This window comes from Micromys minutus (genome assembly GCF_963924665.1).
Source record: "Micromys minutus genome assembly, chromosome: 25".
In the NCBI taxonomy this organism is placed as follows: Eukaryota; Metazoa; Chordata; class Mammalia; order Rodentia; family Muridae; genus Micromys; species Micromys minutus.
This window is the reverse complement of record NC_137960.1, coordinates 1,374,118-1,398,132: the sequence shown is the minus strand read 5'-3', so window position 1 is coordinate 1,398,132 and position 24,015 is coordinate 1,374,118. Positions and strand designations below refer to the sequence as shown.

The 24,015-nt window shown below is 48.7% G+C and overlaps 3 protein-coding genes across 3 annotated transcripts in view; all 3 read right to left on the bottom strand.

Moving 5' to 3' along the window:
• Positions 1-7,811, bottom strand: part of LOC308436729 (uncharacterized protein) — a gene marked incomplete at its 5' end in the record, with an annotated part of 45,341 nt that extends 37,530 nt beyond the window's left edge. The window contains one exon of the mRNA XM_080937716.1: positions 7,739-7,811. Coding sequence (XP_080793842.1) covers positions 7,739-7,811 — 73 coding nt within the window. The remainder of the gene's footprint in view (positions 1-7,738) is intronic.
• On the bottom strand, positions 3,899-7,527 carry LOC308436679 (glyceraldehyde-3-phosphate dehydrogenase-like; the record flags this gene model as incomplete). The annotated part of the gene is made up of 3 exons (XM_080937685.1): positions 3,899-4,669; positions 6,834-6,994; positions 7,275-7,527. 3 exons carry the CDS (start codon positions 7,525-7,527, stop codon positions 3,899-3,901), a joined length of 1,185 nt encoding a protein of 394 aa, XP_080793811.1.
• A 1,036-nt stretch (positions 7,812-8,847) lies between the features above and the next one.
• LOC308436728 (proteasome subunit beta type-6-like) lies at positions 8,848-18,260 on the bottom strand (the record flags this gene model as incomplete). Its single annotated transcript, XM_080937715.1, has 3 exons — positions 8,848-9,400; positions 17,386-17,525; positions 18,204-18,260. 3 exons carry the CDS (start codon positions 18,258-18,260, stop codon positions 8,848-8,850), a joined length of 750 nt encoding a protein of 249 aa, XP_080793841.1.
• Between the last annotated feature and the right edge of the window lie 5,755 nt (positions 18,261-24,015).

Below are 24,015 nucleotides of genomic sequence, written 5' to 3'. Positions count from 1 at the left end.
TGCGGGGACTTTATAACCAGTGCCCACAGGGACGCTGGTTGGGTCCCCGGGATCTCGCCACCCAATGGGAATGAGACCTGCCGTCGCGTCATCAGTGTCCGGGCGGAAGGACCTGACAAAGTTTAGGAGCAGAAGTGAAACTGGGGAGATGGGGAATCCCCAGCCCTGGGCTTCCCCGCCCCTGACCTCACTGCCTGGGGACTGAGAGTTTGCCTGAAACCTGTGCTGTGGACAGAGCGCTGTTTGTCATGGTGTCTCCGAATTCTGACCCAGAAGCTGTGGGACAGGAGAGACCCGCAGGCCAGACTCTCACTGTCATCTCCTCCACCCTTCTTCTTCCTTCTTCTTTTCAGAGTCAGACCCTGGAGTCTTCTAGAAGAAAAGCCACTTCCGGGTATACAGTGGCGACACAAGAGATCTGGGACCCAGTGGAGGGATGCTTCTCCTTAAAGCAGAGGCACTGGCCTGCAAGCTCTACACGGACCCCACAAAAAACAGGCTCTGTTCACCTGCAGAGGACGGCTCACACTGCCAAGCCTGAGTGCAGGACTCTCATCTGTAAAGAGAAGACTTTGCCTTTTCCCCCAGGATCTGTCTTCTCAGCCTCGGGCTAAGACCCAGACTCCTGTTTTTTTCCCCCGTGTGACTCCAGGTGGGTGTGTTTTACCAGGATCTTCATTCCTAGTCCTGACATTGTCCACGTGGACCTGGGTCATTGCATCAGCACAGGAGACCCCCGTATTCAGAGAAGACACCCCTGTGGAGACCGCAGACAGCACAGCGCCCTGTGCTACACTGGACTTGCCCTGTGTCCACACGTCTACAGCACAGCTGCTTTAGTGAGTCAGTCACAGTAGGAGAGGAACTGTAATTACCTATAACAGAACGATGATGATAGTGTGGAGAAGTCATGTGATCTGTGTCCTCACTCCCTCTCTACCTTCACTCACACTTAGGACCTGATGAGGTGAGGGACATAAATATCACATCTGTGTGGGACACTGGATCTGATACCAGGTTGGCCCCAGAGTTTCTCAGGCCTGTGTGCCTTGGACACTGGACAAAAGATGATTGTCATGCCGGAGAGTACACACTGGTGATGTGAGGTTCTGTCCCTGATCAGTAGTGTGTGGAAAGATAATATTTATATATGTCTTCATTTCATGAATCTCTCCAAATCACAGCCACAGTACTGAAGTGGAAAGAAGAACAGACATGGTTGGGGACTCCTTAGAGAGTCACTCATCACACAGGACAACCAATGTGTGTGACCACAGGAGTGACCTCCAGTCACCTCCCCATTCAGGTCTCCACAGCAGCCCAGCAGCCTCCCCAGGATTCAGCAGAACCTGTGTCTGTGAACCACTCTTAGTAAGTGCTGTGAGAATTTTCCATAGGAACTAATCCAAGTCTGCATATTAGGAACAGGCAGAGCCACAGGAAGGATCTGTCTCCCTGTGTTTTCTTCTTTTTTTTTTTTTTTTTTTTTTTTTTGAGACAAGGTCTGTCTGGCCGTCCTAGAGCTCACTATGTAGATCAAGGTGGCCTTGAACTCACAGAGATACATCTGTTTTTGCATCCAGAGGGCTGAGTGTCATTGTTTCAGTTTCATTGTTGTGCAGAAACACCATGAGCAAACAACACTTGTAAGGCAGACATTTAATAGAGGCTGATATAGAGTTTCAGGGATTTAGCCCATTATAACAGGAGGCATGCCAGCATGCAGACAGACATGGTGCTGGAGGAGCTGAGACTTCTACATCTTGATCCAGATGCATCCAGGAAGAGGCTCTCATTCCACACTGGGCAGAGCATGAGCATAGGAGACCTCAAAGCCCGCCCTCACAGTGACACACTTCCTCCAAGAAGGCCACGCCCACTCCCACAAGGCCACACCTCCTATTAGTGCCACTCTTTGTGGGCCAAGCATTCAAAGTTTGTGGGGGATTGAAGGCATATGTTAACACACTATCTTTAGTTAGTTTTTTATTAATGTGATAAGACACATTGACTAAGGCAACTTATAAAAGAATGTGTCTAACCTGTTCTCTAGTTTCAGAGGATTTGAGTCCATGATGGCAGAGGAAAGGTGTGGTGGTGGAACAGCTGAGCACTCAGGACTTGATTTGCAAGCAACAGGCTGAGACACTGGGAATAGTGAAAGTCTGTTAACCCCTCGGTGCCCAACCCAGTGGCACACATCCTCCAACAAGATCACACCTCCTAGTCCTTCCACAAGAGTTCCATCTGCTGGATGTAAAGTATTCATCCCCATACCCTGTGTGACTGTTCTCATTCAAACCAGCAAAGCATTCACTAGGAAATGTAAGATGTCAGTAGGGTTCTGCTCAAGTGTCCAGTGTCCAGTGCAGTCTGACAGAAATACCATCAAACAGGGGCTCTGCTGAGTTAAGTCTCTCCCTTTGCCTTTGTCTCCTCCTGCTCAGCCCCTCTCTTTCTCTATCCCTCAGGTCTCTCCCCATCAGTGCCCTGTCCCCCTCCCTCCTGAGCTCTGCACTGACACTGTCTCTTCCTGTGTCTCTAGTTTCTTTCAGTGGTCAGCCATCATGCTGTGAATCAGCTGTGTGGTTTCCTGATGCAAACCTTCCAGCAGTGGCTGGAGAGACGGCTCAGCAGTGAAGAGCACTTGTTGCTGCTGCAGAGAATCCAGGGTGAGTTCCATCAGAACATGGTGGCTGCCAACCATCCGTGACTTCAGTTCCCAGGGATCCAGTGCTCCTGCACCCACACACTCACGTACAAAAATGAGTACACCTCATCAAAATAAAATAAAACAACGCAGGCTTGAAAATGCTCTAACATTTTTCTCTCTTTCTCCCACACACCTAGAGTGTGAGGACAGGACCTGAGGACACAGGCCTCTTTAGACAGCGCTGTACCAAGAGCCAATGAATCCAACACTAGAGCAGGACAGGAAAAAGTGAGATACACTGTACTGAAAGACAATTCGTGAAATTAGAATTAAAAGTACAAAAGAGATTTCATTTTGTGTACAGACTGTGCACAGTGGATCATAGCCTCATCCCAGGAAGAGTCACAGTGTGGTCATCTTTGCACTTGAGTCAATGTTAGTTTTTCATTCCCAATGAACAAGATAAATTTCATCAGACGTTTGAATGCTAATTTGTAACAAACTATGACATCCCAACACCCAGAGCGCTCCTGCAGAGAAAAGTGTCCCCTTTCCTCATCTTCCCTCCCACTGCAGACCCTTCAGGTCTTCCCTGTTGAAGATGGAAGAGAAGCATCCCATCCTCAGGCAATACCGCCCCCTGGTGGAAGAAACAACGCACTGAGTCTGAGCCCACAGAGCTGAGGGTAAAGGATCCAGGCTGGCTGAGCTGCCCCAGGGCCTCCCTCCTGTCTGCACTTCTCCAGGGGTCTCAGGTCTCATACTGCCTTGCTCTCAACAAACTTACATCTGGAAGAATTTTACATGCTTTTCCACACGTGGAAGAAAACTCCCTGCAAGAGGGAAGGCAGGAGGCTGAGCCATGAGTGCTCAAAAGAGCTGCAAAGCCACAGGGTAGTTCTAGAACTGTGACAGGGACTATGAAGTTGATTCTTTGATGTTAACTATGTTGGGATTAACTAAACCCCAAAATAGGGGGCAACATCTTTGAGGCAATTTTTCTTAATCTGAGATGGGAAGATCAATTTCTGATCCCCCCATTTTTTGTGGGTGCATGTAACTTTATTGATGGTATTCAAGACAGTAGGGAGAGTTCCCTAGGCTCCTCCTATTTTGGGGGTCTGGGGTTAAAATTGTGAGGGAGATGCCCAGTGTTGGGGGCTGAGTTTGGCTAGGACTCCTCAGCAACAGTGGGTCTCTCTCTTGTTCTCAGTGTCCTTGCTATGGTGAATGGTCCAGGGTTTCTTACTCCCTAGAGGCCATGTAGGCCATGAGGTCCACCACCCTGTTACTGTAGTCGTATTTATTGTCATACCAGGAAACAAGCTTCACAAAATTGTCATTGACAGCAATGCCAGCTCCGGCATCAAAGGTGGAAGAGTGGGAGTTGCTGTTGAAGTCGCAGGAGACAACCTGGTCCTCAGTGTAGCCCAGGATGCCCTTTAGTGGGCCCTCGGCTGCCTGCTTCACTGCCTTCTTGATGTCATCATACTTGGCAGGCTTCTCCAGGCAGTATGTCAGATCCACAACAGATACATTGGGGGTAGGAACACGGAAGGTCATGCCAGTGAGCTTCCCATTCAGCTCTGGGATGACCTTGCCCACAGCCTTGGCAGCACCAGTGGATGCAGGGATGATGTTCTGGGCTGCCCCACGGCCATCACACCACAGCTTTCCAGAGGGGCCATCCACAGTCTTCTGAGTGGCAGTGAAGGCATGAACTGTGGTCATGAGCCCTGCCACGATGCCAAAGTTGTCATGGATGACCTTGGCCAGGTGGGCTAAGCAGTTGGTGGTGCAGGGTGCATTGTTGACAATCTTGAGTGAGTTGTCATATTTCTCATGGTTCACACCCATCACAAACATGGAGGCATTGGCCGAAGGGGCGGAGATGATGACCCTTTTGGCCTCACTCTTCAAGTGGTCCCCTGCCTTCTCCATGGTGGTGAAGACTCCAGTATATTCCACAACATACTCAGCACCAGCATCACCCCATTTGATGTTAGCGGGATCTTGCTTTTGGAAGATGGTGAAGGGCTTCCCATTGATGACAAGCTTCCCATCCTCAGCCTTGACTGTGCATTGAATTTGCCATGTGTAGAGTCATACTGGAACATGTAGACCATATAGTTGAGGTCAATGAAGGGGTCGTTGATGGCGACAATCTCCACTTTGCCAGATCCAGAGCAGAAGACAGCCCTGGTAACCAGGTGCCCAATACGACCAAATTTGTTCACACCGACCTTCACCATCTTGTCTAAGGGACAAGGCTGGCACTGCGTGAGAAGATGTGGCTGTCTCTGGAGCAGGGAGGAGCAGGAGCCTTCTGATCCTTTTTTTTTTTTTTTTTTTTTTTTTTGAGGTAGGAAGACACACCTGTAATCCAGAATTTTTGAACTGGAGCCCCTCCCCCTTTCTAATCTGGGTCACACCTTCTGAAAGCCCACAGGAAGACTTGGAAGAAGGAAGGAGAGGCTTGCTCCTTGTCTGCTTGCTCTTACTCTTGATGCATCTGTGGGGCCTTCTGCTGCTCATTCTTGCTCTGAATAATGAGAGCCGAGTTACATTTTTTATATAAATGCCTAGGCTTCCTTCTAGGCCTGTTCCAGCTACCTCATACCTCAGTTAACCCATTTTGGATCAAACTCAGGGAGCCAAGCTTGGTGGCAAGAATGTTTACACCCTGAGCCATCTTGATGGTCATCCTGGAGACAATTGGGTTTGAATGTTTTCTTTGGTAAGTTCCTTCATTCCTGGACTTGGCACAGTCAAGGGGTGCCCACCATGACATTAGAAAAAGCATTTGCTGGTCAGATAGGTGCCAGCATTGCCTTGGGTGACTCTGGAGAACCAAGCCTTCCTGCTCAGGTCCCACCTGTGGCAGTGCCAGCCAGCTGCTGCCTGTGAGAGGCCAAAGCTTTTAAATTCAGACTCCATTTCAGAGAACTGAACTCAGGCAAACTAACAGGCCTGTACCTAGCATTAGTTCTCAAGTTATCTCCCAGCAACACCAGAGCCTAGCACCAGTCTCTAAGCTAACCCCCAACAAGATCTGAATCTTCAGGTTACAACCCCAACAAATCTGTACATCCAGGTTAAAAGCCCACCCCTGTCTAATGACCACCAATGAAGAGGGAAGCAGAAATCAAGTTTCTGATATGACTCCCAGCACCAGCCAATTATGTTAAAGGTCCTAGCAATTTACCAATTAGATGTTTGCACACTTACTCCAACTTGCTGCTTACTATAAAGCCTTCTCCAATACATTCAGGCTCCTTATCACTAAAACAGTTCTGCATGACCATGGTGCGCTGATGGGGCCAGGCTAGCTCAAATAAAAAGGCTCTACTGAGATCACATCAGAACAGCTCCTACTGGTTTTGGGGAATCACTAACATTTCCCTGGCACTACACCTGGAAGATCCCATGTTTGCACTGCGAACTTGAGCTTGGGGGTCACTGTATTAGTTACTGTGGTCCTTTGAATAAGATGATCCCCGAATTCTTGGTCATTTGAATACTTAGTTCTCAGTTGGCTCTGTTTGGGCAAGCTTAGGATGTGTGGCCTTGCTGGAGGAAGTGTGTCACTGGGGACATGGTTGGAGGTGTGAGCTCTCAGCTGTTGCTGCTGTCATGCCTGGTCCAAAAAAAAAAAAAAGTAAATAAAAAAGAAAGTAAGAAATAAGAGGAAAAAAATTAAAGAAAAAGAAAATCCACAATTTGTATTCTTACAGGTACCCCATAAGGGCTCATGTGACCATTCTCCACTGTAGGGAGAGAAATGGAGTGTCAAAGAAATGCGATCCCCACAGACAGGGAGAGATCTCCGAGAATGTATTCTTTGGAAAGTTCTAGAAACTGGGGGAATCAGGCTAGTGTAATGGAGCCTATGTCTCCCATCAGGGAAAGGAGACTTTTGGTTCTGAGTTGTAAGGGCTGACACACTCGGCAGGACAGGGGTCAGTGTCCACAGACAGGTGTGGGGAGAAAACCCGACCTGGGAGAGGCCATGGCTGACAGCAGGGAGCCCCAGCTGTTCTGTCAGAAAACTCTCTCCTTCCCCCTGAGACAGACTTGAACTCTGCAGGGAGAAGGCTGAGTCCTGGGAGTCAGTGCAGTCACTGAGAGGAGGGATCAGGAGACCCAGGGACACTCTTTCCCTCTGAGACAGGGGCATCACCCCAGCTGAGGGTTTCTTCTTCCCCAGGACTGAGCCCCTGCGGAGCGACTGCACGCAGTCGCCCTCCAGGTAGGCCCCTTGTCTCTCTGCATCACCAGCCTGCTCCCACTTGCGTCGGGTGATGAGCGCCGCTGTGTCCGCCGCCGTCCACGTTTTCACGTCTTAGTTCAGGGCGTAGCGGCCGTCGTAGGCGAACTGATTATACCCGCGGAGGAAACTCCCTTCTGACCCCAGGTCGCAGCCAATCATCACCTGGATTGTGTGAGAGCCTGCGGGAACCCGCGGTCAGCCCCGCCCACCCGCCCGGTCCCGGGTGTCCCCTCAAGAGAAAGTGAAAGTGGGTTCTGGGAGTCCCTCGGACTTGAGATCCCGGAATTCTCCAGCCCCTGTTCCCTGACTTTCACGAGTCACATTGAGATCTCCCGACCCGGGGTCACTCACCGCCCTCGCTCTGGTTGTAGTAGCCGAGCAGCGTCCTCAGACCCACTCGGTACCACTGCTCTTTGCTCTCCCAGTGTCCCGCTCCCAATACTCCGGCCCCTCCTGTTCCACCCACCGCGTACGCTGCTCGTATCCTCGGATTCTCCGCGTCGCTGTCGAAGCGTACAAACTGCGTGTTGTCCACGTAGCCGACGGAGATGAACCGGGGCTCCCCGAGGCCGGGCCGGGACACGGCGGTGTGGAAATACCGCATCGAGTGTGAGCCTGGGGGCGGCGCGCGGTGAGACCCCGACCTCCTCCCGGGACCCCGGGCGGGTGCGCGGGCCGGGAGGGGAGCAGGGCGCGGGTTCGGGACGCGGGTGGAGAAGGGCGGAGGGTCAGGTGGTGACGCGGGGACAAGGCTTCCCCGGTGCCGCCCCCGCCCCTCCCCGCAGAGGCCGTTTCCCTCCTGACCCCGCACTCACCCGCGCGGGTCTGGGTCGGGGCCAGGGCGGCCGCCAGCAGCAGGAGCAGCGTGCGCGGCGCCATCGCCCCCATCTGGGATCCCGGGCAAGTCTCAGTCCCTTGGACTGCGTGGACTTTATGCTGGTTCGTTCCCCAGGTTCTTGTTACCCAGTAGGGGTGAGACCCATTGGCTTGTCAGCAGTATTCGGGCAGAAGGACCTGACCCAAGTTAGGGGCAGAAGTGAAACTGTGGAGATGGAGAATCCCAGCCCTGGGCTTTCCCCGCCCCTGACTTCACTGCCTGGTGACTAATACTTTACCTCCAATACTTAAAATTGAAGTGAAATTCTAAGAAGACTGTCTTATAGTAGTTTAAGGCAGATAGAAAGGCCCGATAGGATAGTTCCTCATTTTTGAACACTGTAGCTTCTGTTCAGAATTCTCTGATTTCCCCAGGGAGATTGCTGGAGATTTGCAAGTCTCCGTTATCGGCTGCATTGGAGCAAAGCAGCCATGTATCTCCATCTGGAGACACCCGATCCTGATGCTTCCCACAGGAGCTCTCCCAGGTTATGGTTCAGTTTTCTTCTTGCTGTGTTTTCTCAGGGCTTCACTATAGCTGGGGTCAATGAGATGTGGCTTCCTCATATGGCATCTGGAAAGGACTCAGGTTCCTGCTGAGGTCTCCCCAGGATTCCTCTGTCACTTGTTTACCTAGGTCTCTCTTGAGACAGTTCTTGACAGAGCAGCTGACATCACCAGAGCCAGCCATCAGAAAGAGAAGGGAGGAAGGAAGGGAGGAAGGGAAGGGGGAGGGAGGGAGAGACAAAAAGAGGCAAAGATAGAGAGACACAGAGAGACACGGAGAGAGAATATGATAGCATATTACAGAATGTGTGCAGTGTGCTCATTAGCCAATCCCAGAACATGACCACACCACCAGCCTCTCTCTGTCAGGGAGAGGGGGTGAGCAGGTCCTCAGCACCGGAGAGGATGGAATTAATCTCATACTTAGTAAGGGCAGAGCTGCAAATCTGTGAATACTCACCCTAAATGCAATGTTAAACTTTTTTTTTTCTCTTTAACAAACTGTTTATTAGCTTTTGCGTCAGTATGGGAATACTAGGTTTCAGGGAGGTGGCAAAGTGGCAGTGGTGAACTTGGGGATATGGTCACCCAAAAGCACCTGCCGCTCTACTCCTGACTCTTGAATGGCTGCCAAGCGGATCACTCCTCCACTGGAGCCATCTAAAGCGAGAGCATCGGCAGTGAACTGCAGACATTCATCCTTGGTCATGCCTTCCCGATAGGTAGCATCAACATAGCCATAGATATATGAGCTCCCGGAGCCTCCGATGGCAAAGGACTGTCTGACCATCATACCCCCCATGGGAACAGAGTACACCTGCCCGCCTTCTTGAGGGTCCCAGCCTGCAATGATGATTCCTGCCATCAGATCTTCTCTGTACCGGTAACACATCTCCTTAAAGAGACTGGCGGCTGTGTGGACTAGCAGAGGCTTGTTCAGTTCAATACTGTGGAAACCAAGCTGGTAAGTGACAGCATCGGCTACTGCTTGGGTATCAGCTGCTGAGCCTGAGTGGCAGCAGAAGATGTGATCATGGATAGGGGTCAGCTTGTCAGTCACTCGATTGGCGATGTAGGACCCAGTGGTTGTTCTGCTACATAAAGTAAATAAATGAATACATATTAAAAAGAAGAAGAAGAAGAAAACATCTCAAAGGGCCCCCTCTCATTCAAAGACCTAAATCTGAGAGGCCCTGGGACCCAGTTTTCTCCTGTGCATCCGCTCTAATCCTAGGCCCCAGGTGTCACCTTTTCAAGTCTCCAGAGATGTGTCAGGGACTGTCCCTCCCTGATGAGGCACACTCAGGAGATGGACAGGTGGCCCTGGAGGAAGAGCCTTTAGGACATTTCCAGAACTATGACTTCAGACCAGGGAAGTTTCAGAAGCCACAGGAAGGAGGGTATGAGGGGATGAACCAAAGCCAGCCTGGAGATCTGTAATGTTCAGCATGAGCCTCATCCTCTGACCTCTGACTACTGAGAATCATGTGCAGACCTCCCCCTCCATGCCACCATCACCATTATGAATCTGTCTTTTTTTGTAAGGTGAGTGTCTGCAAAGAGATCCAGAAATGGACAAGCTTGTGCATATGAGGTATGTTTATTGCTTTACCTTTATAAAAAACCATTCTTTTAAAAAAGATTTATTTCTCTATTTTATATATAAGTACACTGCAGCTGTCTTCAGACACACAGAAGAGGGCCTCAGATCTCATTACAGGTGGTTATGAGCCGCCATGTGGTCGCTGGGATTTAAACTCAAGACCTCTGGAAGAGCAGTCAGTGCTCTAACCACTGAGCCATCTTTTCAGCCCATAAGGAACCATTCTTCTTCTTTTTTTTTTTTAACTTTTAACAATTGGATATTTTCTGCATTTACATTTTAGATGTAGTCCTTTTCCTTCAACCCCATCCCCCTCCCCCTCCCATTGCCTCCATGAAGGTGCTCCCTCTCCCACCTCAGCACCTTGGTGGTTCCCCTACACTGGGAAAGCAAGCCTTCCAGCCTTTGATAGACCAAAGGCCTCTCCTTCCATTGATGTCAGAGAATAATATCCTCTGCTACTTATGCACCTGGGGCCTCATTGGTTGGTGTTTTAGTCCCTGGGAGCTGTGGTGGGTTTGATTAGTTGATCATTTTGTTCTTTCCAGGGGGTTGCAGAGCCTTTCAGTTCCTTCAGTCATTTCTCTAGCTCCTTCATTGGGGTCCCTGTGTTCAGTCTGATGGTTAGCTGCAAGCGTCCTCCTCTGTATCAGTATGGCTCTGGCAGAGCCTCTGAGGAGGCATCCATATGAGGGTCTTCCCAGTAAGCACTACTTGGCATCAGCAATAGTGCTTGGGTTTAGTGGCTGCATATGGGGTGGATCCCCAGGTGAGGCAGTCTCTGGATGATCCCTGCTCCTCTATTTATTCATTTATTTCCTCCCATGAACGTTTTGTTCTTCCTTCTAAGAAAGACTGAGGTATCCACCTTCTGACTTTCCTTTTCTTTGAGCTTCATAAGGTCTGTGGATGGTTTCTTGGGTATTCTGAGCTTTTTGGGCTAGTATCTGCTTATAAGTGAGTGCATACACACTCTACTCTCTTTATCTTTTTCCTGACAGAAATTTCTTCTGTCTCAGGACTGAGCTCCAGCCCGAGGGCAGAGGGAGGAGCTGCCCGCAGCCCCAGCACCTGAGCGCAGCAGCGTCTCCTTCCTGAGCCACTGCAGCACGTGCCCTCCAGGTAGGCCCTGCATCACTTCCTTCAGGGCGTTGTAATCGCTGCCTTTGTATGTGTACTGACCATTCCTGCGGAGGAGGCTCCCATCCACAGCATTTGCTGGAATGTGTGAGAGCCTGCTGGACCCGTGGTCAGCCCCACCTGCCCATCCTTCCCTAGGAATCCCCTAAGCTGAAAATCCCAGGTTCCCACAAGTTCTGGGAGTTCCTAGTATCTGAGCTGGGTCCTCAGGTTCGATCACAAATCTGCGTGTTGCCTTTGGAGACCTCTGCTGCTCCCAATACTCCGGCCCCTCCTGCTCCACCCACATCATGTGCCTCATATCTCAGAAATAAACCCACACACTTATGGACACTTGATTTTTGACAAAGAAGTCAGAACCATATAATGGGGAAAATGGTTCTGGTTTAAATGGATGTCTACATGTAGAAGAATGTGAATAGATCCATATTTTAACTCTACACAAAGCTCAATTCCAAGTGGATCGGGGACCTCAACATAAAATTGGATACACTGAATTTAAGAGAAGGAAAAGTGGAAAATAACCCTAAAAGCACTGACACAGGAGAAAATTTCCTGAACAGAACACCAATGGCTCAGGTCCTAAGATCAACAACTGATAAATGGGACTTCACAAAATTGAAAAGCTTCTCTGAGAGTCATTCAATCAGAAACACACTTCTGGGAGTCCTGAGAGTCGTTCTGGAAATCCCTGCTCATGTGGGCGCAAATGCTGGGGCCTCAGAGGCAGCATGGGAGAGAGGGGATGGTGGGGATGGTCAGGCAGCCTGAACAGGAGCTCCTGAGAGGCGGGAACAGAGGGCAGCTGCAGCCAGGGGCTCAAGATCCCCGGGACAGTTGCAGAGATACTGGGTGGGCAGGCCAAGAGAACAGACCCCCCCCCCAGCAGAGGGGTTACAGCCTAAGTTTGAATTTCCCCACTGCTCCCCCCTCCCCCACCCCCATGAGGCAAGTTCTATAGACAATTCCAAAAGCCTCAAAAGGAGCCAAAAACGAATATTTTAACAAACTTCTATAGAGAACCAAAGACCAAAACTAAGAATACTAGTAAACACTATTGAGACTGAAGGAATGGTTGACACTGGTGCAGATGTCACCATCATCTCTCCAAAATCTTGGCGGGCTAGTTGGCCACTTCAAAAAGCAGATATCCAGTTACAAGGTGTTGGCACTTTATCCCAAATAAAGCAAAGCACCGGGTGGCATAAATGTATAGGACCAGAAGGTCAGGTAGGAAAATTGAGGCCATACGTGGCTGATATAGCCATTAACTTATGGGGAAGAGATCTATTACAGCAGTGGAAAACCCAAATTAATATCCCCTCTGTTTCAGGGTCTGGCCATGAAACCCGTTAGGCTCATAATAAAAATTTTAAATTAGGGCTGGAGAGATTTACTAGTGCAGAAATTGCCTTGTTATGGGCACAAGATGCACACTGGCAAAGAGCATGCAGTAATTTCTTGGGAGAGATTAGCAACAGATACCCTAAAAGCAAGTGACTTCAATTCATAAAAAGAACTATTGGATTCTCCCTTGTAATAAAGGGAACTCCAATATCTGGAGCCGCTACATTTTCCACTGATGCCAGTAAGTCAGGAAAGGCAGGGTATAAATCAGAAGGTGTAAGTAAGGTGGCTGAGAGTCCCTGGAAGTCAGTTAAAAAAATCTGAATTATATGCAATACTCGTGGTGTTGTCAGATTTTCTCTTTTCCCCCAGGACATAGAGAAATCTTTATGCGAATAATGTACGTGTGCCACATAATCAACAGATAGATGGGGCTTTTTTAGCCATAAGTCAAGCTTGTGAGTGACCTGTTACCGAGTAAGTTCTAGGGACACTGGCAGCTGTGGCAATGCATGACTCCAGCTGGTCCCTTCTTGCTTCACCCCACTCCTTATGTTGAACAAGCAAGTAGGCATAGAAAAGCCAGGCTTGTCTCTACACAGTCCATCCCTGAACACTGGGGGGGGGGGGGGGGCGGGAAGAGGATTCCCTTCAAACCGCACTTTTATTTCCCGTTTATCATTTACATATTTTGCACTTGGGTAAAGGGAAACTAGGGCTGGGTGCTTCCTCTAAGGTGGCTCAGGCTGGAGAACTGGGTGCTGGTGAAGTCCCTGGCTATCGGCTATCGTGGTAGGGTGGGGACTGTCTACCCCTGTGAACAACCCTGAAATGAGGAGAGTTTTCTTGGAGAATGAGTGGAGTGGTAACACATGGTTTAAGTCTTGGATTCACGATTTTATCTGATATTTTCGGAACTCGGGCCAGCTTTTTTCTAGGTTAATGTAAATGACAGTAGGTAAACTTTTCTAAATGATTTTGGGACAAGAATATAAGGTATCAAAGCACCTGGAGAAAACTAAACAAACAATTCCTAGGACATAAAATTAAAGTGTTCGAGGTAGAATAAAGGGAGCAGTCAGCCATTCCCACGTTTACTATCAACTGCTCTACAGTCCTAGGCTAAGTGTGATTGTCAATCTTCATAAACAAGTTTTCAGAGGCCACCCAGTATCATGGCAGGAAAGCTCGAGGGCAAATTACAACAAAATAAAATAAAATAAAATAAAATAAAGTGGTAAAAAAGGAAGAAAGTCCATGAATTCTATTTAAAATGAATCAGGGCTCTATGAAGGTTTTAAACGGTATAAAAATAACATCAGGCAGAAATAACACCCACAGAAGTCACAGTGGCAGCCAGTTTCTATTTATGAAGAAAAAGCTCCAGTACATCTTTTTTTAAAAAAATTCTTGACATTACAGAACTAAACTGAAATGTATTAGTAATCCACTCTTACATTTCCATGACAAATGAAAATTCATGAGCCAACCCCCCCCAAAAAAAACAACACACACACAAAACAAAAATGGGAGGGGGTGTGAGAAGCTTATAAAACTAAATATGGATATCTCAGCGTAACTGCTGAACAGAGAAAGAAATTAAAATGCCTCAATTAAAAAAAATCATGAGTGGATGATAAAGTGTGTAGAAACTGAAAATTTACAAGCTATTTAAAACCTGGGTTCGGTGACTGTTCAGAAAGTACACAGATGGATCATGGGTGGTAGTGAGCAGCAGAAAGGGATTATGGGTGAATCTGCTCCGTTCTAGCTGCCCCCCCCCCCATACCACCTGTTGAGGAAAGCCTGACCTTGATTAGATACTGAGCCAGGCTGATGCTGGCAGCAGATCCAGTGCCGGTGACCTGGTAGATCCTTCCATTCCATTTGCAATTTTCACCTGCGCCTCAGACATCTGATTTTGGCGCCCCGACATCCGAGATTATGCAGCCAATCAAATCATTTGGAATGGTGAGTTCATGAGAAGTAGTTTGAGCAGATGCAGCCAAACCCGCCCAATAGCCTTTCACCTCTGGAGAGCTGGATTCAGTGCCAGTGATTCCTGCGTTGCCACGGTCATGGGAAAATGAGACTATTGAGATGCCAACTGGTGCAGCTTGATCAAATCTGGCCGTGGAATGGCATACTGTCTGTCCTTGGATGGTATAGGCCTCTAGAGGTGGTGCCTCCAGGTCACGGTGGAGGCACATGGACAGGGTGGTGTAGGGAAAGCTCGCACTGTCCCTGCCTGTGCTGTACCTGTCCCGACACACTCAGTGATGGATTGCGGAATGCCAGCGATAGTGATTGCCCGCTCAGTTGAGTTGCGAGCATATCCCCTGCCACCTGGACCTGAGCCCCTGTACTCTCGCATTTACTTCTTCTTGGAACCACCTTAAGAGAGCCACACTGACTAGCGGGAACCACCAGCGTAGTGATTAAAGGGGGAGGAAGGGTAGTGGGCGGGATGGGGAAGGGGACCTACTGGCAGCAATTCCCTGGGACAATTTCCTTCTGAGACGTTGACACATGCACCACTCTCCTCCCACACCTTCTTACAGATTCTCCTTTCTTTCCGAAGATACTGCCAGCTTCCTTCCATGAGTCGGTAGCCTGATGGCGAGAGAGTGACATTTAAACCACCTTCAGTCACACCGGTGTCCATGTCTAACAGTTACAGTTAGCTGGACTTTGAGCGGTCAAGTCTTTGGTCACTGGAGGTGCCAGTCGACAGAGGGGAAAAGGGGAGCGGGAGGGAAGAGGAAGGGCGAGAGGCGGGGCGGTACAGTAGGGGAGGGCGGGAGAAAGGGGGGTGGAGGAGGAAGTGGAGGGAGTGGGAAAGAGACCCCAGGGAGGGACGGGTAGAGCAAAGCTGAGGGTCCGATGGGCAGGGCAGCCGAGGGCAGGTGGGCAGGAGAGGGCACAGTTGAGGCTGCCTCTGCTGGTCTGGGCTGTCAGATTTTCAAGAGTCTCTTAATAGTAACTGACTCAAAAGCAGAAAGGGTTGTTTTACACACAGAGACTGCTGAATTTATTCAGGGTGATTCTGAATTGACTTCACTATTTATTCAGCTACAACAAATGATCAGAAATAGGAGTTATCATGTATATATATAGGTCTGCCAGGCCCTCTGGCACAAGGTATTAATGAAATTGACCAGCTATTGATAGAAGTGTACTAGAGGCTTTAGAATTCCATAAAAAGCACCATGTTATCAGCAAAGGTTTAAAGAAAGAATTCTCTATCACTTGGTAACAAGCCAAGGAAGGTGTGAGGCAATGTCTTACTTGCTCATTGTATATGTCTTCCATTTTCCAGAGTTTGGAAAACTGAGATATGTGCACCATGATGTAGACAAATATTCAAGATTTTAATGGGCAAATGCCTTAACGTCAGAAAAGGCTGATTCTGTGATTACACATTTGTTAGACGTTATAGCCATTATGACCATATAAGTTAAAACGGACAATGGTCCGTCAATATCTCTAATAAGATGAAACAGGTTTTTACATATTATAATATAAAACATGGTGCAGACATATCACACAATGCTACAGGACAAGTGATTGTGGAGAGATCTAGTCAAGCTCTAAAAGAGATGCTTAATAGGCAAGGGGGGGGCAATAAAAACCCCAAAGAGAGATTACATAGTGTTTTATTAGCCTTAAAATTTTTACATGCTAATGAACAAAACACCAGAGCTGTTGAAAGACATTGGATTGTGGGAAAAAAACTACTGAACGAAATCAGCTTGTTTATATTAAGGTTTTCTGACATAGAATAGAAAGTGAGAAATGTGTTATGCTTGGGGAGGGACTATGCCCAGGTTTCCACAGGAAAAGAAAAGCTGTGCGCTCCTTCCAGGTTGATAAAAATCAGACATGACAAAGGGAGGCTTCCTGAAGAAGATCTAGGTGACAGAAAGAAAAGGGAGACTGACACCATCTACAAACAGGGGCTGTGTACGGGGGATGGAACTGACTCAGACTAAAATGTCAGTTAGACAAAAGAATAGCATTAACAGGAAAGAAAGAAGTCACATGATCTCTTATTCCAGACAGTACATTTTTTTTTTTTTTAAAGTTAAAGTCCCCAGTTGAGTCCACAGGAAAACTCTTGGACCCAATAAACCCTATTGTCTCAGAAAGCAAAAATCCATATTGGAAAGCAGCCTTCATTTATACAACACTCTCAGGAAAGGACTTTAGGACAAACTTGTCATTCTAAGTGACTCTTCAGAGTTAAGTGCTTAGGGCTCTATCTAAGCAGGGAAATGAGAGATGTCTACAGTGAAAACTTCACTTCATGGTGTTGTAATTGACAACACAGAGACGGGTGTTAGACACAGGACAGAGAAGCCACGCTCCTGTGCTGCCAGAGTTAAGACTGTGAAAATGGCCATTCTACCAAAAAATAACTACAGATTCAATGCACTACTATCCAAATCCTAATTCATTTCATATGTTTAGAAAAAAAAATACAAAAAACTACGAACAGCTAAACAATCTTGAGAAGTAAGAACTTGGAGGTGTTGTAACCCCAACCTAAGATTTTTGCGCAGAGCTGTAGTGAACAGGACGGTCTGGAACTGGCATAAAGTAGAAAATTAGAGGTCCTGGAAATGAAATGTCAAAGGTACGCATAATCAATTTTCAACGAAGAACATACGTTGGAGCAAATATGATGCTGCGACATAGGGTTACACCCTCTTAGAGTCTCACCTTTTACCTCGCACAAAAGAAAACTCAAAATGTACCAGAGGAGATGTGAGTGAATTTCCATGGGTAGTCTAACTTTGATCTGGTTAATTCCCTAACCTGATTCTTTTGCCATGAGATGGGCATTATTACAGCTGATACTTTAATTCTTTCTCAGGACTGAGCTACAGTTGTGGGGGAGGGAGGGGGGTCGTGGCATCTCTCCTTCCTTATCTCCAGGTGAGCACTCCAGGTGGGCTTTCTGTCTCTGCCTTCTCCTCCTGCTCCCACTTGTGTCTGGTGATCTGCACCACCAAGTCCACCTCCAGCCACATTTTCAGGTCTTCATTCAGAACAATGAAATCGCTGCCTAGGCTTACTGCATTTAGCAGTGGAGGAGCCTCCCATGACCCCACATCACAGCCAAATATCTAGTGTGTGAGAACCAGGGGACCCCTGGGTCAGCCCCACCTGCCAATCCTTCCCTTGAAATCCCCTCAACTGAAAGTGAAAGTGGATCCCAGGTTCTGGGTTCCTGCAGATCCCATAGGTTGAGGAAAAACCTAGGACATGGGTCACCCAGCATTTGTCCTGTCCATAGGGAGTCCAGGGGAGTTTCTGGCATCACCCATCTCGGTCTGGTTGTAGTAACCCAGCAGTGCCCTCAGGTCCCCTCCTAAGGTCTAATCTTCATTCTTGACCTGCTGTCTTTCTCTCTCCCAATACTCCGGACCCTTCTGCTCTACTCAGGCGTGCAAGGCTCCATCCTCAGAGTTTCTGCATCCCGCTGTCCTTGTAGAAGAACATAAACTACCTGTTGCTCCTTAGCCCACAATGATGAACCCAGGCTCCCCGAGGCCGGGCCAGGAAACGTTGGTAATAGCAAAACAAGTATGAGCCTGCGGGTGGGGTGGGGGCTCGGGTTAGACACTGACCTCCTCCAGAGACGCCAGGCAGGTGTGTGGCCCGGAGAGGGGCAGGTTGCTGAGCTCCCGGATGCCAGAGGAGAAGGGGATTCAGGGAAGGGGCTACCCCATGCGGTGCTGCCACGATCCTGCACTCCCATCTCCTACCTGAAGAGGCAGTTTCTCTTCCGACCCCACACTCACCTCGATGGTCAGGGTCAGGGCGGCCATCAGCAGCATGAGAAACAAGCCTGGTGCCATCAGGCAGATCCAGAGGTGCAGGGCACCTTTGATTACAGAGTATCTAGGCAGAATTCACACCCAGTGCAAACAGCAACCCTGGTTGTTTTTTCAGGATCTCACTATCCAGTGGGGTTAATAAATGCTAACTTGTCATGAGTGTCAAGGCTGAAGAATCACACAGGGGCTGAAGTATCTCACACAGGTTAGGCTGGGGACACTAGGGAGATGGGGAAGATCCTGATAGTCCTACTCCATCCCAGACCTCAACAGCAGACTTTGCCTGAAACCCTGTGCAACTGGACAGACAGAGCACTATTGTGTCACCTCCCCTCATGTCTTTATAAAGAGATAAGGAAAAGATATGTCCCAGGATTCAGCACCAATGTTATGAAAAAGATAAAGCAAGTGGGGTGGTGTGTTCAATGGAGGTGGTGAGGTGTGGGGGAGGGGGGTGCCTCTGTCATGTTGAGCATCCTTCCCCCTGAGGGACCAGCCACCGGAAGATATGGAATAGTTTATTCAGGGCATGGGAAGGGGAGTTAAGAGGGCAGTAGAGGCAGAGAGAGAAGAGGAGAAGAGGAGTAGAGGATGGCCATGAGCATGTGGAGAGAGAGGGGTGAAAGGAAATGAGGAGAGGGGGGACAAAGGAGTAAGAATAAGTAGGCAAGAGAAGAGAGCAAGGGAGTGAGGAGGGGGCAAGCAGCCCTCTTACTGTGCCAGGTAACTGTGGGGCAGAGCATGCCAGGCCGTTGTGGGAGAATCCTAACATTCCTCTGCTTTGGGTTAATGAAAAATGAAAAATTAGGGGCAATGGTAGAGCAGGAATAATCTCTCACTACTTCATGCTTTAGGGCAGTGTTTCTAGAGAATCTAGAAAGGTAGGATTAGGGACTGTTTGACCAGTCTTAGTCCTGCATAAGGAACAAACACATGGATGTTTTGTGAAAGAAGCCACCATCTCTGGCGATTTAAAAAGGAGAGGAAGACCAGCTGCAGTTTCAAGGGTAACGATTCCTCTGTCTCTGGGGCCAAATCCAGCTCCTCTAGTCTGTCCACCCCAGCATCCACTCAATCCAGGAGCTGCTCCATCTTCCTTGGAGTCTGCAATTCGCCTTCTAAGCTAGTGAACTGCTTGTCCTCCACGTACTCAACTTCCATCCACCTGGGCTGTCTGAGTCGGGCAGGAAATGCCACAGCGAGTGAATGTGAGCCTGTGGACAGCACTGTGAGACCACAGCTTCCTCTCAAGACCCTTGGTGGTGCTCCAAACTGGGAGGGAAGCAGGAAGTGGGGGTTCAGGGTTAGGGTTATGCAGGGTTCAGAATGATGGCGTGCAGGGACAGGCTCTCAAGTGCCTCCAGGGCTCCACCCTTTTTCGAAGGCCATTTCCCTCTGTACCCTGCCCTCAACCAAGGCTTTGTGATCTGGGCCTGGGTTACCACAGGCGACCCCGCAGGGCAGAAGCAACATGAGCATATGGGTCAGATCTAGAGACTCAGGACTTGTCTGATTACTGTGGGCTTTATAACCAAACTGCCCACAGTGATGCTGGCTGTTTTATCAGGATCTCACAATTGGGATGAAAAGTGCTAATTTGTAATTAGCTTCAGGGCAAAAGGACCTCACACATTTGGGGTGGCGTGTGAAACTAGGGAGATGGGGAAGAGCCTACTACAACTATCTGGGGTCTTTCTCAGGTGCAAAAGCCAGGAAAAGACAGTCTGGGGAGGAGACAGGTCAAACTCCCATGTAGCTAGGTCCTCATTACTTAGGGACTCAGAGTGGGATGGAGGCCTGAGTTGGGACCTGAGAGTGTTGAATTTTTCTAGTGGAGGTCAGCATTTATTTTCTGTAATGACCATTGAGTGGCAGGGCTCAGTTCTTATACCATTGACTGTCCTTGTCCTAGAGATCTGAGCCTCTCTGCAGAACCCTCACTTCCTATACAGAGGACACCACAGTCACCCTTAATAAAGGAGGTGGTTCTCTAAGGCCAATCATGCAGGGTACCACATACCTCCTTGTCTCTTTTTAAAACTGGCTCTTTAGTTTTCAGTTGTAAAGTGCTGTGTGGAAGTGCTTGGGGGTCAATGCAATGGGTGTGATACTGCGTGATCCTGGTGGCCACCACTGTCCCTCTGGTAAAGCAGACACCTGCTCCTTCCTTCCCAAAATCCTCTGTGGCTTTAAGAGCTTCCTTCTCCGTGAAGCAAGGGATGCTTTCCTAATTCTGATACACACACACACACACACACACACACACACACACACACACACACATTTCTTTCTACTCCCTTCAGGCTGACACTGGTTTTCTTCTAGTCCCAGGCTTTGGAAGGCTCCCACCATCATGGTTGCCACAGGAGTGTTGGTAGCTGCAGCCCTCTGGCTGTGCTGGACAGGTGTCCCTCTGGCAGTGCTGGGCAGGTGTCCCTCTGGCTGTGCTGGGCAGGTGTCCTTCTGGTTGTGCTAGGCAGGTGTCCCTCTGGCTGTGCTGGGCAGGTGACCCTCTGGCTGTGCTGGGTAGGTTCCCTCTGGCTGTGTTGGGCAGGTGTCCCTCTGGCTGTGCTAGGCAGGTGTCCCTCTGGCTGTGCTGGGTAGGTTCCCTCTGGCTGTGCTGGGCAGGTGTCCTTCTGGCTGTGCTGGGCAGGTGTCCTTCTGGTTGTGCTGAGCAGGTGTCCCTCTGGCTGTGCTAGGCAGGTGTCCCTCTGGCTGTGCTGGGCAGGTGACCCTCTGGTTGTGCTGGGTAGGTTCCCTCTGGCTGTGTTGGGCAGGTGTCCTTCTGGCTGTGCTGGGTAGGTTCCCTCTGGCTGTGCTGGACAGGTGTCCTTCTGGCTGTGCTGGGTAGGTTCTCTCTGGCTGTGCTGGACAGGTGTCCTTCTGGCTGTGCTAGGCAGGTGTCCCTCTGGCTGTGCTAGGCAGGTGTCCCTCTGGCTGTGCTAGGCAGGTGTCCCTCTGGCTGTGCTGGGTAGGTTCCCTCTGGCTGTGCTGGGCAGGTGTCCTTCTGGCTGTGCTGGGCAGGTGTCCTTCTGGTTGTGCTGAGCAGGTGTCCCTCTGGCTGTGCTGGGCAGGTTCCCTCTTAGCTTTTCATTCAGATCTATGGGAGGAAAAGGAAAGGAACAGGAGTTGAGGGCAGTGTGTAAGGGTGCTGAAGGCACTAGTTCTTCCTACTGGAGTTGCAAGCCTTGGTGTTTCTTGGTTTCCTGTGCTTATCTCTGACCTACTCTTATATTGTCAGCCATCTGCTTCCTGTGGTTTGCTGCCACAATTCCCCAGACAAAGCAATTCAAATCTCTAGAGGCTTGCAATGTGGCATTCAGATATATATCACTAAATTCTCAGCCCCCAATGTGACCGCACAAAGAACTCAAAAGTCAACTGATTCAAACACAAGCTGCCAATTGCCCTATATAATTCTATTGTTCTTCTATGATATTCATACCTACCTGTGTCTATTTCTAACCATGTGGATCTGATCAATCATCTTCTTCCTCCATGTTCTGTCATCCCTGTATCTTCTCTCTGTCCCATCTCTAAAATCCTCTGCAGGCCTTCCTTTTCCACTTCCTAATCACCTGCCCTCACCTGCATATACGCAGCAATCCACATATACATATATTTATTTTATGTGTAAGAGTACACTGTCTGGAGCTGGAGAGATGGCTCAGTGGTTCTGAGCACTGACTGGTCTTCCAAAGGTACTGAGTTCAATTCCCAATAACCAATCACCTGGTGGCTCACAACCAATGTATTGAGATCTGATGCCCTCATCTGGTATGTCTGAAGACAGCTACAGTGTACTTATATATAATAAATAAATAAATACATATATTTTTTAAAAGTATACTGTCTTCATGCACACCAGAAGAAGGTATCAGATCTCACTACAGATGCTTGTGAACCATCAAATGGTTGCTGGGAATTGAACTCAGTACATCTGGAAGAACAGTCAGTGCTCTTAACCTCTGAGTCATCTCTCCACCCAGGAAATGTACTCCTGACAATTCTTCCATGTGTGCCTGGTGGCTACTTTCCTAGGTGACTATGGATACTGTCAAGGTGGAGATCAGTTCTGACTGTCACAGTCTCCTTTTAACATCAACCTGAGTATAGAATTTCTCCAATCCTGCTGTTTCTTCTGAAAGTCAATTTCTGCTTTTCCATTTGCCTAGACTACTTGTCTCCTGCTGAGCATTTTTCTCTATCCATGTTCCTTCCTACCTCGACCTGCTTTCCTGTTTCATTCCCTCAGGGCTACAGGCAACACCTCCATAGATCTCAAATTTTTCTATTCTTGGTTTTGTAGAAATATCTTTTCTTACTTGAAAAGATACTAGGATAATTGGGATAATTGTGGCAGGAACATGTTCATGGTTTGCAATATTGATATTTCTTCCTCGTTTACAGGGACAGATTGGAAACCTGAGATCAGGCCCTGGGCAGGAACCACTGGGGCCCCAAGAGGAGGATCCAGGCCAAGGGCACAGCAGCCCTCCAGATGAACAGAGAGACTAAATCATCCCCACAGGTTCCCCAGCAGCTCTGGACAAAGGCATCAGAGGCCGCAGATGACTGCTGGGGTGACTACAAAACCCTGTCAGGGATGCAGACAAGTTTCTTTGTGAGGATGGGTGTGGGTTGAGGGTGAGGGTGGGAGTGGGGTGATGGTAGAGGTGGGGTGGGGCTCAAAACAGGGTTTTTCTCCCTTGGCTGTCCTGGAACTGCCTGTGTAGATCATGAACCTGTGGGGTTCTTGTCTTCTTCAGGGCCTGATCCCCCAACTCTTTCATAAGTGTCCCCTACCCCCATCTAATGTCTGGCTGTGGGTTATGTCTGTTTCAGTCCACTGCTGGGTAGAGCCTCCTAGAGGACAGTTATTCTAGGTTCCTATCTGGCTGCAAGAATAACTGAGTATCATTAATAATGTCAGGGACCAGTGTTGCTCATGGATGGGTTTTGAGTTGGGGTGGCTATCGGTTGACCTTTACTTTGGTCTCTGCTCCATCCCTGTGCTTCTTTTGGGCAGGGTAAATTCTGGGCTCAAAGTTCTGTCCATGACTTAGTGTCCTTATCTCTCCACTCCGGCATCCTGCCTGGCTATAGGAGCTGGCCTATTCAGGTTCCATGTTCCTGGTGTTAGTCTTGACTAAAGACACCTATATTGACTCCTGGGAGCCTGCCCTATCCCAAGTCCCTGAGAGTGCCTAGACATGTTTCCCTCCCTCGTGCCCTTGTCCCTAAGAACTGTAGATCTCCATTAATTTTCCTGGCCATCTAGGTCTCTCTCCTGTCTCTCTCCTAATCCCCCTCCCAGTTATCTCACTCCCTCTACCCCATATTTTGTTTCTCCTTCTTAGAGTGATTCAAGGATCCTCACTTGGATCTTCTTTCTTGTCTAACTTCTTTGGGTCTGTGGGGTGTATCATGGTTATTCTGTACCTTATGGCTAATAGCCACTTACTGGTGAGTACCTATCACCCGCATCTTTTGGGGTCTGCTTGATGTTTTCATGTTCCATCCATTTGCCTGCAAAATTCATGATGTCCTTGTTTTTTTTGTTTTTTACATTTGTTTATTCATTTATATGAGTACACCGTAGCTGTCTTCATACATACCAGTACAGGGCACCATATTCTATTACAGATGGTTGTGAGCAACCATGTGGTTGCTGGGAATCGAACTCAGGACCTCTGGAAGAGCAGCCAGTGCTCTTAACTGCTGAGCCATCCTACTAGCCCAGACGTCCTTGTTTTGAATAGCTGAGTAGTATTCC